The following is a 20113-nucleotide window of genomic DNA, read 5'->3' on the forward strand; positions in this document are numbered from 1 at the left end:
TAAAAACAACCAACATTTTAATTATTAAAATGTTGTTTTCATTTATATTATCTCCAGCAAAAGGAGTTTATTAGCAAAAGGAGACTTCTGTGGCCAGCTCTTTAAGCTGTCATATTACTATAACAGAACTTGAGGCTAATAAATAACCTCACAGACCTGTGCTAGGGTCTGTTTAGAGAGGACAGTTATTCTTATGCATTATTTTTAGTAATGGAAGTTATTTTGCAAAGTGAATGCTGCTTTGTTCATGCATCGCTTCTTCAACAGTAGATTTATTACTTTCAGTTCTACAAGGTCAATGGAACTTAAACTTGAGACTTCAATTAATTATTCTTTTTACTTGCAGTCTCAGCGTGAAAAGACCTTGTAATAAAGTTTAGCAGTCTTGGCTGTAATTTGTTTTTATTAAGTTGAAAAGTGATCTATTTGTGACAAGACAAGAAAAAAGGAGGCATCCTTCCATCCAAGGAAGTGATACAAAGATTTGTTCCTACCTTTTTTGACATAAGGTCTTTGAAAATTTTCTGTGAATGACTGTTTCAAAAGAGAAAAGTAAGGGAAAAGTTCACTTTATTGAATCCAGTGGCAGACACAATGGTAGATTAGAGGTAAAAGGAGGAAAGGTGCAATACAAGTCAGACCATTTAGGGCTGAACTGCGTAGTAATTAGAAATTCTGACCTTTCATTTTTTCCCTTTTTTCCCTATCCCATTATTACTGATGGTTTCATTGTTAAAAGGAATTAATCTACATATCCTGCTTTCTATTATTTTTTTTTTTTAGTAAGTACTGTACAAAATGGTTACCTTTTACCAGTGTCTTTTAAAAGGATTAAATGATACAACCAGATGTGCTTGTAGTCCACTCCTAATTCCAGGTAGAAAATGTTTCACAATATATCCACTTGAGAATTGTACTTCTTAACTACTTTCCTAACAGGAAAAGAAAAGACAAGTACTTAAATTGGCAAAAATAAAAGCTTTAAATTAAATAAATAAATTCACCCTCTTCCAGAGAATGTTTAGTTTGCAGAAATAAAAAGGAGAACAAGTTGACATGAAACCAATGTTTATCTCTTTCTATGCTCATTTTTCTTTTTTTCTGTAGAGACATTCTAAATCCAAAGGATGTGATCACTGCCCAGTTTGACAGTACAAATTCCAGTAAGGATTTCTGCAGCCAGTCGTGTCTTTCTACATATGAACTCAAAAGGAAACCTGTTGTTACTATTCACACTAACAGCATTTCAACCAAGTGCAGCATGTGCCAGAAGAATGCAGTGGTAATTGCAAACTTATTTTTCATTTAAATTCCCTTTAAATCATGGAACTTGCTATCTTAGAGATGAACTTAGATAATGTTTCTCCTCTTGTTATATTTTCTTTCTTTTCTTCCAGATTAGACATGAAGTGAATTACCAGAACGTCGTGCACAAGCTCTGCAGTGATGCCTGCTTCTCCAAGTTCCGCTCAGCTAATAACTTGACCATGAACTGTTGTGAGAATTGTGGAGGCTACTGCTACAGTGGGTCTGGCCAATGTCACATGCTTCAAATAGAGGGACAGTCAAAAAAGTTTTGCAGTTCAACGTGTGTGACAGCGTACAAGCAGGTATATTTTGACGCAATAATAAAAGTACACCTTAGGTTAGATTTTGGGTGTTTTAAGAAATAGGTTTTGGTTTATTAGGTGATTATTTCAGTTGCAAACTTGGTCTGAGATACTCGTTTTGCTGCTTGCTGCTTAATTTTTGCCCAGATACATTGCTCTGTTTCCCTTACCACTGAAAAGGCTACCAGAGTACTCCAGTGTGAGAGAAGATACAGTGGGACCACTCAGCAACACCTGACTGTGACACATTTAGGCCAGCCTCTCAGGAGATGACCATCATCTGACAAAGCACACAAACCTCATGAGCAAAGCTCTTTTGGGATGTTCGTTGAGATGCTCTCTGAATATTCTCTGTGCTGTACTACAGGAGTGTAGTTTCTCATGAGCTGCCTGAGGATCCTTAAAAACTAAGAGTAATTTAACTGTAGGGTATCTCGCTCTATGACAGATCCTTCTTGACGCTGAAGAAGAGATTATTTCCAAAAATTCCAGCTTTCTAAATATGTTGTCTCAGACATGCACCACAACCTTATGTGGGTACGTTAAATAATAGTAAGATATGAGAGGACACTTCATTTTTGACTCATTTCAGCTATTAAAATTGTGGCATTTGAACGAAGTGGATAGGAAACGTAATAATTAGTTGATCATTTTGATGTTCGTTTTTAAATTTTTAATATTATAATTTTGATTTTAATGGTGCCTCGTAAAGAACTGAGCAGTTGAAAGAACCTTTATTGTGATAGCTTGTTTATTTTTGACTGACTTGTTTTAATGCAATTACATTAGGAAAAAATTGCCTTTTGATAAGATGGTGTAACTGTACATTCTGTGACTTGACTCTGCTGCCCCATTATTCAGGGCACTTAGGCCAAGAAGGGCGTAGTGAATTAAAAAAAAATCTGATAAAAATTTTTCATCCAGAAAACTACCTACAACATTAGTTGTCCTCTGAAGCAAATATAGAAATTAAGCTGGAAAGGAGAGGGATTTCTTGCTGCTTTTGCGTGTCACATCAAAACCCCATATATGTTAGTCTTCTTGGGAATCCAGTGCGTTCAGAGCCTATTAGAATAAGTGTAATCTATTTTTTATTGATTTTTTCTTTAAACAGCATTCAACTCAATTGTCAGATACATTCCAATCATTTCTGGGATTTTGTGTTTTTTTAAAATCCTTTAGAAATTTATACCCTGTTCTATCCTTCTGTGAAGGACTGAAATAGCTGTTTATAGAACAAAGTGCATTTTTAAGGCTGTAATAGAGAAACAATCTAGTGCAATAGATCTCAAAGCTTTTTCCACACTTAAAATCTTAAAAACCTTTCAGTGGTGTAAACACAGAAAAAATGTTTGTAAAAGGTAAGCTGCATTTTGTCTCTTCTTAAAAGTACTCTGTAGACCACAGATTGAAAACTGTGATTATTATAAGATATATCTGTTCCCCGTTCTGCCACCAAATGTGTCTTCAAGGAACCTGCTTATCTGTGTTTTTTGTTTTCTCATCTGCTCAGCAGTAATATCACTTACATACATAGCTGATATGTTAAGTCACAAGCAAAATGTTGCTTTTCAGTGAAAATGTTGAAGGTTGATACTTCCTCTTACAACACGCATTGTATTTTGTACTTGGAGGCCTTTGTCTTAACAGCCTTGGTACTGCTCAAACTGGCCTGCACAAGTAGCACTTACCCTGAATGTCCACATCTCAGATGATCAAAGTGTAAATATAACAACCAGAACTCAAATAAGTGTATTTGCATCAAAAATAATACGGCTGTAACTTAAGTGCTGTTGCAAGTATGCTAGCTCTCATTTTTATAGACATTTTTTGGGTTCATGATTAATTTCCTGGTTAATAAAAATAATAAACTTCAAATGAATGACCAACTTTACTGTTTCCACAGAAGTCGGCTAAAATTACACCTTGCACACTGTGTAAATCTTTGAGATCTTCGGCCGAGATGATAGAGAGCACAAATAACTTAGGAAAAACTGAACTGTTTTGCTCTATTAACTGCTTGTCAGCATACAGAGTGAAAATGGTTACTTCTGCAGGTAACTTTATTCTTTTACTCTAGAAGCATAATGTCACATAGCTTGTATCCAAACTTAATTTGTCTTGAAAGTAAGGCTTATATTCTTTTTGGGGGTATGGAAAGTGGTGTTGTTGTTTTTTTGTTTGTTTGTTTAAGGGAAGGTGCTGAGATGGAAACATAAGGACTTGCTAACATAGATAAACCTAACAGTGACAGTGTAGCCATTTTAGCTTTGTTTTTATAGCACTTAAACATGACAATAAACCTTAATCTATTTTCTGCTCTTGTAAGTGAAGCTGGGGGGTTTACCAGCTAGATAAATCCACTTGTGTGGGCATAAGCCATACCATCACTGTGACTCTTCTGCCCCCGTTCTCCAGGGTGATTAGCTTAGCTATCTCTGCCTAATTTTGCTTTGAGCTAGGCAAACATATTCTCAGCTGTTTTTCTTGTAAAATAGAAAAATGCGTACTGACATTCTAGGGATACTGAGAGATTAATGAAAGGATCTGGTAAGCAACAGGCACTGCAGCTGCAGTGCCTGCTTCTGAATCTGAAGAAACGTTGTCTTGTGCTTCTGTGTGTACCTCAACTTGTCATTCAGAATCTCTGTTTTTGTATGCACAGTGCAAAATTATCTGCAATATGACTCAGTGTTGCATAAACCACTTTTTCTTCTCTGTTTCACTCTCAGGTGTTCAAGTTCAGTGCAACAGCTGTAAAACTTCAGCAAACCCTCAGTATCACTTGGCTATGTCAGATGGGAGCATACGCAATTTTTGCAGCTACAGTTGTGTAGTAGCTTTTCAGGTGTGACATTTAGGATTTCTTCTTAGCTTAATAGAATCATAAATCGGTGGTATAAGTATCTGGGATGCTGGGTAAAATAGGTAATACTGTAAAATAAGGTTTCTTTCTCCCTTTGCTTTCCTGCAGAATTTGTTCAACAAGCCTGCAGGGATGAACTCCTCAGTTGTACCCCTATCGCAAGGTCAAGTCATTGTAAGCATTCCGTCGGGGGCAACAGTATCAGCAGGTGGCACCACCTCCACTGTGTCTCCCAGCTCCGTGAGCAGTTCAGCTGCAGCTGGTCTACAGAGGCTGGCTGCCCAGTCCCAGCAAGTCACTTTTGCCCGCACTGTTGTAAAACTCAGGTGTCAGCACTGTAACAGGTTGTTTGCAACCAAACCAGAACTGCTTGACTACAAGGTAATGAAGACTAGGGCTTTTCAAGCTCATCTTTCTCGGTCAGAAACACAAGAAATTGTAATTTTTGTGCTGTGGTCTGTTAGTACTGCTCTACTGCTTGCTGTAACCCGCTACAGAGGAATTTGGTACTGATTTTGGTATCATTTAACCGTTATCAAAATGAATATTGATATTTACACTTTGATCTTAAAAAATAGAAACAAAATAAAGAACCACCACACCATTGCTTGGCTAGATAAGCACATTACTGATTCTGGTCCAAGAGGTGATTCTTATAATTCCTGGAGAAAGCACATCAGTGAGGGCCTTCTACAGAAAATGGTGCTGCCCTTGCTGAAAAACTAAATGAACTTGCCTGCTAGTGCTGTCAATTGTTAATTTTCAAGGGCATAAATATGCTTCTGGGTTTTTATCAACTATTTAAATGTAATATCCAGGTTGTGAAGCACTGAAACATTGAAACCAAAACATTCTGGCTGTGTTGCAGGGTAAAATGTTTCAGTTTTGTGGGAAGACCTGCTGTGATGAATATAAGAAGAGGAGCAGTGTAATAGCACTGTGTGAATACTGCAGAATTGAGAAGATTATCAAGGAGACAGTGCGATTCTCAGGCATAGATAAGACATTCTGTAGTGAAGGTAAGAAAGGGTAAGACTGTCTCTCAGATAAACCAAGTCAAAAATGTCTGGTGATACTAAAAAAAAACAAATCATTTAGGTTTAAAAATGGATTTTAAGTCTGGAAACCTGTAACTTCATTCAGACTTTGTTTTAATGGTATGTTTCAACCAATTATTACATACATAACTGAATTTCAGAACTAGAAATGACCAACAAATATCATTTTGATACTGAAGGCTGCTTTTGTTGTTTTGCTGGTTTTTCTTCTAGGTTGTAAACTGCTCTATAAACATGACTTGGGGAAACGCTGGGGAACCCACTGTAAAATGTGCAGTTACTGTTTACAGACTTCCCCCAAACTGGTCCAGAATCACTTTGGGGGGAAAATGGAAGATTTCTGCTCAGAGGAGTGCATGTCTAAATTCACAGTTTTGTTTTACCAGGTAAGTAATATTCTCACGTAGCATCCTCTGGAATATAAAATTGTTGGCAAAAGAATCTTTGAACGTTAGGAGCTGTGTGAACTGCCTCTGGTTGACCTGTATGTCCATGAAACATGCATATGTTACATACATGTGAGAGATGAGTGAATCCTTCTTAACTTCTGAGTACCAGTTTCCTATATAAAGAAAACCTAATATTGTTTGTGGAAAAAAAAAAAAAAACACTCAGTGTTCTGCTGCTTTGTGTTATGCTATGAAAATGATGCACTCTTACAGATTTCTTTACCCTATTTATTTGCTGAGCAGGATATGAAGAGGTCTGTATGCAGATGCTCTTTGTTGCTCTTTACATGTGTTTGATTTCTCCCTCCCTCTGTTTTCCTAGATGGCAAAGTGTGATGGTTGTAAGAGGCAAGGTAAACTCAGTGAGTCCATGAAATGGCAAGGGGAGATCAAGCATTTTTGCAATCTGCTTTGTATTCTGATGTTCTGTAATCAGCAAAATGCTTCTGACCCTCCACCCCCAAACAACACAGGTAAAACAGGATGTGAACGGTATTACCTCTTGGTGTGTGTGAAAGTGATAGGAGTATTTATTTAGAAACTCAATTCACTGAAATTTTTAAGAGACATCCTCTACTGGGGTACATACCTGTTGTTGTTGAACAGGCTCAGTTTTAGGTATCTCGCTTTCTTCAAGTTCGCTTTCAAACTTCCACAGATATTAAATGAGATTGCCCATAAAGAAAACCTATGCTTTGATTTTCAAGATGAAGTATAAGGACTAACTTTTCAATCACTTTCCACACCTTTGTAAAACTGAGCTCCAGGCATCTCTCTGAACGGGAGGCTGCCAGGATAATAAAGTGCCTCAGAACACTATTTTTGATGAAATGTGATTATGGTGCTTTCACATGGAAAGAACCTGAGAATTCCTCTACCTGAGAGTCTCATAAAAATCACCTCATTCATTATGTGTTAGGATCTTGGCTGTGTCCTATACTACGGATGTATGGTGCTGAGCACAGTGAGGCATCCAGTTCTGTTGTCTCATGAGTGCTGCTGTAATACACATACTATTAAAGATAGAAATCCACTTTCATGCTGTGATGAACTTCTGAAATGTTTCAGTGACTGGAAAACAGCTTAAGTTTGCTTATGGAGCCAAGTCCTATTTAAACTGAAAACCTGCAGTTTGGCAGCTATGTACACTTCTCATAAAGCAGGCTTTTTCATCTGGAGATAAAGTTGGAGGGTGGGTATTGTTTCTAAAATGCTGCTTTGCAAATTATGTGATTGCTTATTTTAGTTTTCTTCTGTTTATTCTTCCCAGCAAACCTTTCTATGGCACCAGCTTCCTCGTCAGGCCCACCTTCTTTGAGGAAGGACTCAACCCCTGTCATAGCAAATGTGGTGTCCCTTGCAAGTACCCCTGCTGCCCAGCCTACGGTTAACTCCAACAATGTTTTACAGGGTAGGACTACTGAATGTGATTTCTCTATTTTTAAATCTCTATTCCTGGATGTTTATAGTTGTTCAGGGATCTTTTCCACTGAGGACAACAGCCACTTCTTCATTATGCTTCACATCGATACAGAAGGTTGTGGTTTTGTCCTTCCTTTCCCTACGTATAATTAAGGACTTAAATTTATTTACATATACTGGGGAATAAGGCTTAAGGGGAATTCTTTTTCTTGACCTTGGCAGAGTATACATTGTGGTCCTTGATGATAAGTACACAAGCTAATCCTTCATGGTTTTCTTCTTCACAGGTGCAGTCCCTACTGTGACAGCAAAAATAATAGGAGATGTAAGTTTTACAAGAGACTCTTTTTCTCACTTTCGTCCAGATTGTATCAATAACAAGTAAAGTATCCAATAATTTAGCACCTTAATTTTGTAACTGCTTTTCCTGGTTGTGATTGAGATTTAAAATTTATCCAATTTGCAGATGTATTTTTTTTTAAATGGATAAGACTTGTATGCTATAAAAGTCTTCTTGTGTCCATTGACAGAATGATTTGATGTTTTAAGACACAGGTTGTCAAACTGTGGCTCTTCAGATGACTAGCTCTCGAGCAATGTGCTTGAGGCTACCTTTTGTGGCCAGAAGTGGGATGTGATGCCACAGGAAGGGCTGCCACAAGCAGAAGGGAACCAGCATGGGCTGCTGGGGCTGACATTACCAAGCTCTTGCAGCTTAGCTGTTCTTCCCCACTCCCTGTCAGTGTGGTAGTGGAGCTATGGGGAACCCTTGTCACTTCTTATCTGTGAATAACTCCTAGAGTTCCAATTCTTGAGAGATTTTGCAACTCTTTTGGAATATATAATATTTTTTTTTTATATAGCTCTTTGTTTCTGGGAGATGGACACCCTTACTTTTAGCTGAAAAGTCATTTATGCTTAGAGTATGCATTTCCCCTAATGAAACTGATCCTGTTACATGAATGCACAACTGAAAATTACAGTTTGCAGGACATGAAATTAGTACAAGCATGAGTAGTCAGTCTGTGTATAATCAGGAGGTGACACTGATATTGCCAGCATTTGTGTTCATCTTTTATTTGTATTCTTTTTCAGTGGATTTGCATAATTTACTAAGTTTTTTTTTGCATATTTCTATCACCCAATATTTTAGTCATCAAAAGTATCTTAAGGCTTTTTTAGGTCTTTACCATCAGTAAAATTCTAAGATGAAAAGTTTATAGAGATTATTTGACTACAGAAACCAAACATTCTTGTAGATCTCTTCTCTGCACTGTTAGCAACAACAACAACAAAAAAGCTCTTTTTACAATAGTTTTAAATGATCTTTTTTATCAACAAAGACAGTTTTAAATCGTTTGACCTTTCATCGTAGAGAACAAATATTAATCTTATGAAAATACTAATCTTATGATATCCTACTACAACCAGTGCTGACTCTGCCCTCATTTATATTTTTCCAAACAGGCTAGTACTCAGACAGATGCCCTAAAACTACCATCATCACAACCACCTAGGCTTCTAAAAAACAAAGCATTGTTGTGCAAGCCAATCACACAGACTAAGGCCACGTCGTGCAAACCTCATACACAAAACAAAGAATGCCAGACAGGTATGTATTTAATCTCCAACCCATTTTGTACCACTTTGTACAAGTCTGTACTGCAGCTGTGAAAGTAAATGATTTATATAACAAAAATATTTTTAAATATGCTTTAAAACTTTAAATAGTTTTCAGGTTATTGTATGGTCTTTGCAAGTTGCAGTTTGCCTTACGGATGTAAAATATTTGGTCTTTCAAATTCTGAAAGCTTCATTTGTGATCAAAGAATCACAGAACCATAGAACGGTTTGGGTCGGAAGGGACTTTGCTCAAAGCTCTATCCAACCTGGCCTTGAACACTTCCGGAGATGGGATATCAACAACTTCTCTGAGCAGACTTGTTCCAGTGCCTCATCACCCTCATAGTGAAGAATTAAATCCTTAAATCTAATCTAAACCTACCCGCTTTTAATTTGAAGCCATTCCCCTTTGTCCTATCACTATACCCCCTGACAAACAGTCCCTCCCCAGTTTTCCTGTAGGTCCCCTTTAGGTACAGGAAAGCCACTGTAAGGTCTCCCCGGAGCCTTCTCTTCTCCAGGCTGAACAACCCCAACCCCTCAGCCTCTCTTCACAGGAGAGGTGCTCCAGCCCCTTGGTCATCTTTGTAGCCCTCCTCTGGACTTGCTCTAGTGATGAATCTTGAGATTGGCTTTAACTCATCTTTAGTATTCTGCAGTCATCTTAACTGTGGAGAATGAAGGGTGATGGTTAAGTGATGTGCAAAAGGCTATGGAGGGAATTTGTTTTTCTCAGGACAGAATTTGTGAGATCTTAGCTCCTCCAGCTCAAGCCACAAGAGCAGACTCATTATCACAAATCGTGTGATGTCTCAAAGATTGTTGCAATTCTCACTTTGTTTTAATTATTAGATACAGATAATAAGAACTTCTGAAATTAATTCACTAGTTCTAAGAGCATTTGATTAGATTTATATTTACCCTAAGATCTCTCTGTGGCCAGGAGAAAACTGAAGCACTTTCAAAGGCTATTATGTAGTCAAGACTGCAATTGAGGAGTGCTTTTGTCATCATTGCCAATGTAGAAGGAGCTCGGAGTGTCGAGTCTTGATGTAAACATCTCAGTGGGAGAGATGAAGCTAAGTGGGAAGATTGTTGTTGTTTTTTAATGGTACCTTTGTGTGGTCTTCTAGTTAGTTGCGAGATAATTGCAATAGCACACCATTTACTTGGATGCAGACCTTAGTATTTATTTCCTCTCTCTTCCCTTCCAGCATTCATGTATATGGTCAGAGTGCTGTTTATTTCCAAACTCTAGTATTAATACTTGTTACAACAGTGCTAAAGTGAAAGATGACTGAACAGAGATGTGGTACTGTGCCCACTGAGTTACGAGCAGAAGTCACCTGTAGTGAAACTCCAAACAATTAAAATGGACACTCTGAAGTGTACGGGATGGTCATATGGTCAAACCATTTTTGTTTTGTTTTTAACATAACAGAAGAAGAAGAAGAAGTTCAACCCCAAATCATTGTGGTACCTGTTCCTGTACCAGTGTTTGTGCCAGTACCCCTTCACCTCTACACTCAGTACACACCAGTTCCGCTTGGGATGCCAGTACCTGTAAGTTACACTCACGTTCACTGGAGAACTGGTTTTACAGTCTTGGTTCTGAACAGGGCATAGAGCAGTGCCGTTGAATTTTGTGATTAGTCATTGAAGTGGTATTTGGAGTCCTTGAAGCCATTTCTTTCTTTATCACATCATGCTTAATTAAGCATTATCAAACAAAACCACCAATTTGTAGGATTATTGCAGAAAGGAAAAAGGTCGTCCAGTTTGGATTTATTTAAAATTATATATAGTCCTAAAATATAAGTAAGATTAAATGAGAAGAACTTCCCTTGGTGTTTGTTGTTTCCCTTCATCCCCAAACAAGGTCTAATAATTTCTGCATGTCTGTGTAGGTACCAGTTCCAATGCTTTTCCCAACTACCCTGGATAATGCTGATAAGATCATTGAAACTATTCAAGATATCAAGGATAAGATTCCCACAAATCCATTTGAAGCTGATCTCCTTCAGATGGCAGAAATGATTGCAGAAGATGAGGAGAAAGAAAAAACACACTCTCATGGTGGTATGTGGTGTTTTTAAAAGGAAACTAAATGTGATGGATGTCCTCTCATCACGAAAAACAGAGAAATAGATGTAGAGACTGGCTGCTTCCCAAGTGTTCATGCCATGTTGCATGGTCCTGTTGTCCTACCAACATTTATTTTCACAATGACTGTTTCATGCAGGTAAAGTTCCAAGCTAGAGAAGGCTGCAATTCTTATGCCATGATTTGGTGATTTTTATTATTTATTATTTTAAAAGCTAAACTGCCTATTTGGAGATAGTTTGGAGATAATCTATATAAATATTCTATTACTTTTTTCTTTTAAGAATAATTTACTCTTCTTTGGTAGTTTCACCACAAGTTCTGGTTATGCTTGCACATTTCTGAAGCTTTTGTAATTCCACAGAGGTTTCTCATTCAATTTTCGATAGAGCTATGCTTAGCATAGAACCCAAATCAGATACTGAGCAGTACTTTAAATGTCTTTGCATTCCCTTTCCCTGATCCTAGGTGCTGATTTGACTTACGTTGACAGTAGCAGGTTGCTAGCAGTAGTAATCTCCAGAAAAGTACATCATGCAGAAGAAGGAGTCAAAACCAAGAAGGCAGAGCAGCTGCTTTACAAGAGTGTTTTCCTATCAAGCTTTTTATAGTGGATTCTTGGAGGGTGATGCAGGTTAGAATGTATTGGATAGTGATCATCCCGTGTAATAAAAGTGGAGCAAGATAAAAAAGAAATGAACAAAATACCCTGTTTGCCTACAGATGACTCCAATAACAAATGTGAAGGGATGGAAGCATTTAGAAAAGCAAATATGGGTTAATTCTGTATTTCTATTTTTCTAGAACAGCATGACCTAGGTAGGGAGCTAGTAGAAGAACTGTATTGAAGGAGAAGTTGTACCATTTTTGGGAGTACTATGACTTAATATGTTATTTTTTGGCATTCAAAATTTTGTATTAGTTATGTAAGCTGTCAATCATTTGTAGATACATATTTCCTTCTTTTTCTAAAGGATCTCAAACGTCTGAGCATGAGCTCTTCTTGGACCCCAAGATATTTGAGAAAGGTCAGTTGGATTTTTTTGTAAAAGGACTTTGATCCTGCTGTAGCTTCTCTTCAAACTCTTCTTTTTGCCTGTCCTTTCTTACAGCATGTGGTTTATCTGATCACTCTCATTTACAGACCAAGGTAGCACTTACAGTGGAGATCTAGAATCAGAAGCAGTGTCCACTCCACACAGCTGGGAGGATGAGTTAAATCACTATGCCTTACGATCAAATGCCCTCCCGGAACCAGATCCAGAAGTGAAGCAGTTCTCCAAAGGTGATGTGGAACAGGACCTGGAGGCAGATTTTCCATCAGGTCTGTATAATATAAAGAAAAATGCATCAGTGTATAAAAGTACACACAACTTTCTGAGTAAGCATTGTGGCAGTGGTCTGTTTCTGAAGGGTGTATTTTTCATTTAGTAAAACTGGGTATTTGAAGCAGCAGTAATATATCAGCTCTCCTAAAAGTTACTGTGATTTTTAAATATTGCTGGTATTTTTAAAGACAGCATTCTACAGAACCACTGACAGGATTAGCAGGTAGTCTTGCTTGACTTCTTTGAATTATCACTTCTGTGTCCCTGGGTATAATCCATATTAGTGGTGCAGAAGAATATAAGTTTGCCTGAATAAGTACATCCACTACTTGGGGGAGGACTTCTTTCCTCTTCTGAAAATTTCTTTATACAGAAAGTAGGTTTGTTGCCTAAAAAAAGCATTATTTTGAATATGTAATTGGCATCTTTAGGATATTCAGTAGTATTTAAGTGACACTTCTACTTGGGCATGTTAAATCATACAATTAAATTCTTAATGGTGTTGATTTGACTTCAGACTCATTTGACCCTCTCAGTAAAGGACTGGGTTTGCAGTCACGTTCACGAGCAAGACGGAGACACAGAGATGGCTTCCCACAGCCAAAAAGACGGGTAAGAAAGTACTTGTGGAACATTAGTTCCTTGCATTTAAAGTAATAACATTATGTGCATGCTTATTCTCAGGAGTAAAAAATATGCTCTAGGGTGAAAATGAGAATTCAGTTTAACTGCTGTATATTTTTTTGTCCTGTTTTGCTACATTATACAATGTTTTCTTTTCTTCTCTACAATTAGGTAGAATAAATGTTTTTTTGTTTTTCTTTTTGGTGCAGAACATTTAAAGAATGTTTATCGTTTCAGCAACTGCAAAATACTTGTTTTTAAGGAGTGTAATAATCTACAGCAAAGAAGTAATTTTTCTTGTGTAGCGGAATGTATTTCTGTGCATATTTATCACAGTGAGAATTACTATAATTTGTTGCACCTTTTCTGTACAGTGTTGCTAATGCTTGTCCAGATATTAAAAAATACATATATATACCTTCTGCTTCTGTCAGCAGGATTTTGTTATGTCAGTGCACTGCTTTTTTTTATGTGATACCAAATTAAGCGTCCGTAGATGAAATACTTAATGAGCTTTTATTTGCTTTGCTTTGTTTGTTTTTCCGTAGGGACGGAAGAAGTCTGTAGTTTCTGTAGAGCCCCGCAATCTGATGCAGGGCTCCTACCCAGGTTGCTCTGTTTCTGGGATGACCCTAAAGTACATGTATGGGGTAAATGCCTGGAAGAACTGGGTCCAATGGAAAAATGCACAGGAGGAACAAGGGGACCTGAAGTTTTCAGGTAAACTTCTTCTCCATCTGTGGAAACAGCAATAATTAGTTGAACAGCTCCTGGTATCACATGTTTCTCAAGAAAAAATTAGGATTAGTTAGCGAGTTTTAAAATGACCATGAGTGGAGAAAAGATTTTACATCATATCATGTTATGTCTGCCTTTTCACGTGCTTAAAAATCTCAGCTATTAAATTCTAAATTGCTCTGTTTCCACTTAAAAAAGGCTTTAAAGTATCAGATTTCTTTTCAACATTATAAATGCTAGCCTTTCAACCTGCCCTTTCTGTTCATTTGCATGCAGATATTCTTCATTTCTAGAACAGATGTTTTATGCAGCTGCTAAGCCTTTACTGATCTATTACCAGGCCATAGTTCTAAGCTGACTACACTAACCTGGCCCCATCTTTTTCATCTGTACCTAACGCATTCACTAAGTATTTGTCAGCGTAACTGTTTGCTTTAAAAAACCGTATGCCAGGCTTAAAGTCTAATACTTTATTTCCAGGTTTGCAGATGGAAACAAACCTTCCAGAGGTGTACCCATTCTTGCACGCTGCCTACAAATAACTTTAGAAGGGATTAATTGTTTCTAGTGTCTCAAAGGGATTATAGCTAATACCGACAATATAGATGTCACTTTTGTTTGTTCTTCTAATTATGGATTTTTTATTTATTTATTTATTTTTACACAAGTGCAGCAGTCCTGGGGTTTGGCATTTTCTAACTCCCCTTTTCCCTGGTCTCAGATGTCTTGCATGTTTGCACTGAGAGGTTTGTGGGCAAGTTTTCAGAGTACAGCAGAGAATTTGAGTTAGGATTATAACTGAGCTTTCTGGGGACAGTTTGGAAGAGAGCAAATAATATTCAATACTCCTGCAATGTAAAGAACAAAGCGTGGCAAAGCTTATATAAGAAAGATCCCAAAGGGGAAACGAGCTCTGCATTTTCCTCTCTTACTTGGAATTTTTGTTGTCATTACATGAGAACAGCTGGTTTTTGTTTCCCAGAAGAAGAGCAATCGTATGAATTACTATCTTTTTCTCCTGGCTAAGGAAAGAGAGATTACAGACAGTTCCAGGAATCTCTGTCAACCCCCACAGAGAGGTTTCCTGTTCAGTCCCAAGCAGTCACTCGTGTGAGGTGTGGAGCAGCCAAGCTGAGTAATTTCACTGCGGATTCTTTGATCGATTCTCTGCTTGCTCTGCTTCCCTTTCTGAATCCCATGGCCCTTTAAACTCTTCATTCCTTCTCCCTTTAAGGAGTCGAGTATGCGGCTCTCAACTCATATCCAGAACTACTAGGAAATACTCAAGATCTTTTTCTCACTCAGGATTCCCCTGAGTCCAGCTATAAAGGTGATGCTGAGTTTATCAACCCCACATCTCCAGCCTGAGTACATGTTACCATTGCCATGCCATATCTTTGGGTTCAATGAACTTAACTGAAAATTTAAATGTCTTAACTTTAAATACCTGCAGTCTTACTACTCAGTTACGGCTTTTGTAGTAGACTTACTACTCAGTTACTGGCTGTACAGACTGCTGATTTTTTTTTTATTGGCCAAATAGACATTCAGTTGTTAGCCAACAGATAGGAAATAGTTCACACGTTTAGTCAGACAGGGAACATTGTGTTTGAGATAGGTTATGTAAAGATTTAATCCGTTGAATTAAGTTAATTTTCGTAATAATTTTCTTCACCGCAGTTCGTCCTGTGAAAGTCAAGGAGGACATTCTCTCATGCACTTTTGCTGAACTGAGTTTTGGCTTGTGCCAGTTTATTCAAGAGGTGCGGAGACCAAATGGAGAAAAATATGATCCTGATAGTATCTTATACCTGTGCCTTGGAATTCAGCAGGTAACTCAGAGAACTGGGATATTGCTGAGAACATCAAAACTTTTGGTGTTTTTTTTTTTTTATGCTTTGTATCCACAATCCCAAGTAGCTGCTTGTTTTTTGTAGAGGCAAATATGTATCTGTTTTGTGCTTCATTCTTAGTTTGTCTGAATCTCTTATTTGGCTAATTAGTCTGGACCTTGTTTTGATCAGAGTAAATAGGCCTCTTGTGTACTTGGGAGGATATGGTTTGGAGGGCAAGGTGTTTCTATTTAGATACAAATCTTTTGGTTTGGTACCTTGTTTATCCTTTTCATATATAGGACAGATTTGTAGAAACCTGAGGTTCCACAGAAGAATTAGCTATGTAATTAATCGGTTTAGATCTAAAATAGCTGCACAATGCTCTTCCAATACACAAGTTTACTTGGAAGAGATACCCAGCAAAGGCTGTGCTTTTTCAGTGGCTCCTTCAGTGGGAATAATAGCATTGTACTTAATGAATACTGAGAGCAATGTAAAGAGTCCTTGCTACCTGCCTGCAGAGGTCAGTTTGAAACAGCTGCAGAACAAATCCAGGATAATATTATCTTCTCTTGAAAACTCCCAGTTCATTAAACTACTGTTAGGGTCGTTTTGTTGTTGTTCGAATAGCCTGTTTGTTCCTTTCCTTAAACAATCATTTGGAGATAAAGAATCAAATGCTACTTCTAATGTAAAACCTACCACTTGATTAGGCAAGGAATTACTTTTTTTTTGTTTCCTGGCTACACATGAAAAAACGTAGGAGTAAGAATTCAAAGTACCATTGATGAGGTCTATCAGCATTTTTGTGTTCCAGTTCTGACTTATTTATTGATACATACTTGTGGTCTCTAGAAAACTTTCTAGTTTGTTTGCTGCTTGACAAAAGTTTAAGGGACTTTTATGTTGATGCTGTAAGTTGAGCTGTTTTAGCAGCCTAGCACTGGGCCTATATCTATTGTCAGAAAGTATTAGCATGTGAAGTTCTTTTCAATAGAAGGGTATTCAGTACCTCTTCTGCTGTATATGTAGACTTTTCAAGAATAGTTAATACCTAGATGATGATTTTTTACAGAAAAGAACTCTAAAGCTTGAAATAGTAGCAACAATTTTTGCTTAGACCTCTTGTTTCGTACCAGGGAGGTCCCAGTCCCTGTAGAAAATCTTATTTAATATCTTAATAAAGGTTTCAACAAAGCATTTTGGACCATAAGACACTTGGACATGAGAAAGGAAGAGAATCTGATGTCCTGTATCTTCTCTGCAATGTTATGTAATCATAAATTGTTATGTCTTCCTTTTTTTCTCTCGTAGTACCTGTTTGAGAATGGTAGAATAGATAACATTTTTACCGAGCCCTATTCCAGGTTTATGATTGAACTTACAAAACTTTTGAAAATCTGGGAACCTACAATTCTTCCAAATGGTAGGACAATTATTTTATTTTGTGTAGCTGCATGACAAAACCTTATTTGAAATTAATATTTCTCAATGCCATGAAGAAGCATGTGATCTGAGACATTCACATTAGTCTCCTCTTTCTCCACCATGCAGTTGTTTATAGTAGACTAGAATCATGGCTTTTGTGTCTGTCTCCAGTTATGGGTTACACTTAAATATGTCTTTGCCTCCGATCAGTCTCTCAGCTCCTTTGAAAGAAAGGCTTCCTATTCCTGTGGTCAAAATACAAGTTATTTTCCCTCAAGTTTTAGTTAATCTTTTTGAATAGAGGTAGCCAGAACTGTGTGTGCTTTTTGAGATGAGTTACTCACCTCAAGTTCCATGTAGAGTTGCACTAGTAGTTCCATATCAGTATAGGAAAAACTTCTGATAAATCAGAGGACCACATTAAAAAAATCATTGGAGACTTGTCTAAACTCCTCAATTCTAAGTTCTTCTCAACTTGCTCACTTCCACAGTAAAAGTTCCCAAATTCTGCAGGTATTTTTAATCGGTCTTCAAGTATGATCATGCTGTTTATAAAGCCGGACACTGGTAATATAAGTATGCAAGATCTTTTTCAGAGTACCACCAAAACTTAAGTGATGTTGGCAACTCCAAACAGCTCTCTTTTCGTTGAGAAATTGAACTTTCTATCAGTACAGAAATAACCCAGTTACTTTTAGATAGTATAATATATAGTATAATATTAGACAGTATATAATATATAGTGTAATATAGACAATGTAATATGATATATAGTGGAGTTTTCTTTCACAATAAATCTCTCGTAAGGCTCCATTTCTCCTTTCCTAACTAACTTACAACAATCAGAATGGTCTATTTGTATATGGATGGTACATTTTAAACTCGTGCTCCATGCCTTAGGAATTAGACATTTTTGCAGTTGGCTGACTGGTTTAATACAGTGAAATTAAAACTTAGTGAGATTCTGTTGATGTGTGCAATCTTCCTTTATATCCTTCTCTCCATTCTTCAGGTATTGGAAGATCATGCTGTTCCACAGCTTGGTTCTCCACGCTCCCTCTTAGGTTCATGCATGCAGTGCTCTTGATTTTATGTTACAATTGCTTATGATAGGTCTGAATTTGATCTGATATGCAGGTCGTTCACATACAAGGTGAGCTGAAAGAGGACTTATATGCATCTTTGACAGAATCTGCCTATATAATTTACCTCATTTCTGCCTTCCTACCCTGCTCATGTATGATGCTTTCACTTCCTTTGGGAAGATTCTGAAAATCTGCTAGATTGCCAGTGGTCCTTAAAAACTGTTTATTTGTAACTGAATATGAGGAATTGCCCTAAACTTGCATAAATATCCCTCCTTTTTTTTTTGCCCATTGTCTCTAGGTTATATGTTCTCGCGAATTGAAGAGGAACACCTATGGGAATGTAAACAGCTGGGTGCATATTCCCCTATAGTTTTACTGAACACACTTCTATTCTTCAACACCAAATACTTCCAACTAAAGAATGTCAGTGAGCACCTGAAACTATCCTTTGCCCATGTTATGAGACGCACCCGGACTCTGAAGTATAATACTAAGATGACATATTTACGTTTTTTCCCACCCTTTCAAAAACAAGAGGTAGAATCAGGTAAATGAATGCTTTCTGATCATTTGAATTTCTGCAATTATATTTGTGTTGTCTACTCCTTACTTTAAAAAGGGCTGGGGAGAAAAACATGTTATGGAGTAGGCAGAGCTATGGGTAGTTTGATTACTGCTATCACCCTGCACATTTTTAAATTTTTTCACTCTAGGATGGTTTAAGGGTAAATTCTGATGGACCAAAGGCATCCAGTAAAAACTTATAAAATAATTGCCAATGTTTGCAAAGAAATACTGTATTTCATTTGCAGTTATTTTTTGCTGTTTTTAAAAGGGAAGTGTTCGATCCTGAGAGGGGTAGCAGAGAGTATTTTGGTAGGATCTATTAGAAAGTTGGTTGTGTTTAACTTCTAACCGAAAACCTGTAAGTTAGGCTGTCTGACACTGTGAAATGACTTTGTAAGGGTATCAGGTGGGATCACAAAACTATTAGCTTCTTCAGTTAATCGTTCCAATATGTTACATTACTTGTCCTTTATTAAGAAAAAAAATATGTTCCCCATATTGTTCTGCTAGATCCTAGTTCTAGAAGAGGAATAGGCTACAGACACACTATAGCTTGTGATCTTTTACCCATCCAGCAGATCAAAGCAGTTGACTTGTATGTGGTTTTGAACGACAGATAATCCCTACAAGTAGCATTCATCTGTGTGTTGCACAGTTGCATCAGGCTGGTGCTAGGCTAAGGGACTAGATCTTATTCTTAACGTGCTGTTCTTCACTGAACTTCACTGATGCCATTTTTGTGTGTCCAGATAAATTATCTGTAGGCAAAAGGAAACGCAATGAAGATGAGGAGGTTTCAACAGCAGTGGAAATGGCTGAAAATACAGATAATCCCCTGCGGTGTCCGGTCCGACTCTATGAATTTTACTTGTCAAAATGGTAAGTGATGGAACTTGATTTTTGATCTGTATGTAGACTAGAACAGGTATTTTGGGCAAGTATCCCCCCTCAGACATCATGTTCCTTGTGAAAGCTGATGGCTTTTGCCTGCTGAAATGGGAGATTTACTTTATTTAGGAGTTAGAAATGAGGCTATATAGCAAGGACATAGATATAAATCATTTTGTCTTTCCCATTTTGTATAAATTTTAGGTAGATCACTGAGCAAGTACGGTGTTCTCTTTTCAAAGAAAACACACCCAAAAAAAGTAAACAGGATCTCATTAGTGTCAGCTGCAACTCAAATAAATCACCCTCAAAAATGCACCTACTGAGCATACTACAAATAGTCCCATTACTTAGGCAAAGGCATGCCCAGCAGCTGTCCTGACACTTTGTCTCCCTCTTCTTATCTTTATTGTACTCACTTGCATATCATTAGAAGCTGGTAGTTGTCCTTGGGCTGTGAAAACATTTCCATGCTCCTCATCATAT

The 20113-nt window shown here is 37.4% G+C and overlaps 1 protein-coding gene across 9 annotated transcripts in view; it reads left to right on the forward strand.

The window, feature by feature from the left end:
- The window catches only part of LOC101796704 (zinc finger MYM-type protein 4), a 45013-nt gene that overhangs the window by 19093 nt on the left and 5807 nt on the right, over positions 1–20113 (forward strand). For 5 of the 9 annotated variants that reach the window (XM_072027306.1, XM_072027305.1, XM_038167269.2 and 2 more), the window contains 21 exons: positions 1108–1282; positions 1398–1610; positions 3517–3667; positions 4343–4458; positions 4585–4857; positions 5345–5495; positions 5748–5920; positions 6306–6456; positions 7254–7394; positions 7693–7730; positions 8873–9017; positions 10470–10591; positions 10936–11107; positions 12106–12159; positions 12276–12455; positions 12977–13071; positions 13632–13803; positions 15502–15653; positions 16971–17082; positions 18471–18719; positions 19489–19618. In XM_072027306.1, coding sequence (XP_071883407.1) covers positions 1108–1282; positions 1398–1610; positions 3517–3667; positions 4343–4458; positions 4585–4857; positions 5345–5495; positions 5748–5920; positions 6306–6456; positions 7254–7394; positions 7693–7730; positions 8873–9017; positions 10470–10591; positions 10936–11107; positions 12106–12159; positions 12276–12455; positions 12977–13071; positions 13632–13803; positions 15502–15653; positions 16971–17082; positions 18471–18719; positions 19489–19618 — 3165 coding nt within the window. Of the gene's footprint in view, positions 1–1107; positions 1283–1397; positions 1611–3516; positions 3668–4342; positions 4459–4584; positions 4858–5344; positions 5496–5747; positions 5921–6305; positions 6457–7253; positions 7395–7692; positions 7731–8872; positions 9018–10469; positions 10592–10935; positions 11108–12105; positions 12160–12275; positions 12456–12976; positions 13072–13631; positions 13804–15055; positions 15152–15501; positions 15654–16970; positions 17083–18470; positions 18720–19488; positions 19619–20113 lie in introns of those variants that run through there. The other 4 variants (XM_072027307.1, XM_027443742.3, XM_072027309.1 and 1 more) reach the window with 3 other exon arrangements.

The sequence above is a fragment of the Anas platyrhynchos genome, chromosome 24 (genome assembly GCF_047663525.1).
Source record: "Anas platyrhynchos isolate ZD024472 breed Pekin duck chromosome 24, IASCAAS_PekinDuck_T2T, whole genome shotgun sequence".
Classification (NCBI taxonomy): domain Eukaryota; kingdom Metazoa; phylum Chordata; class Aves; order Anseriformes; family Anatidae; genus Anas; species Anas platyrhynchos.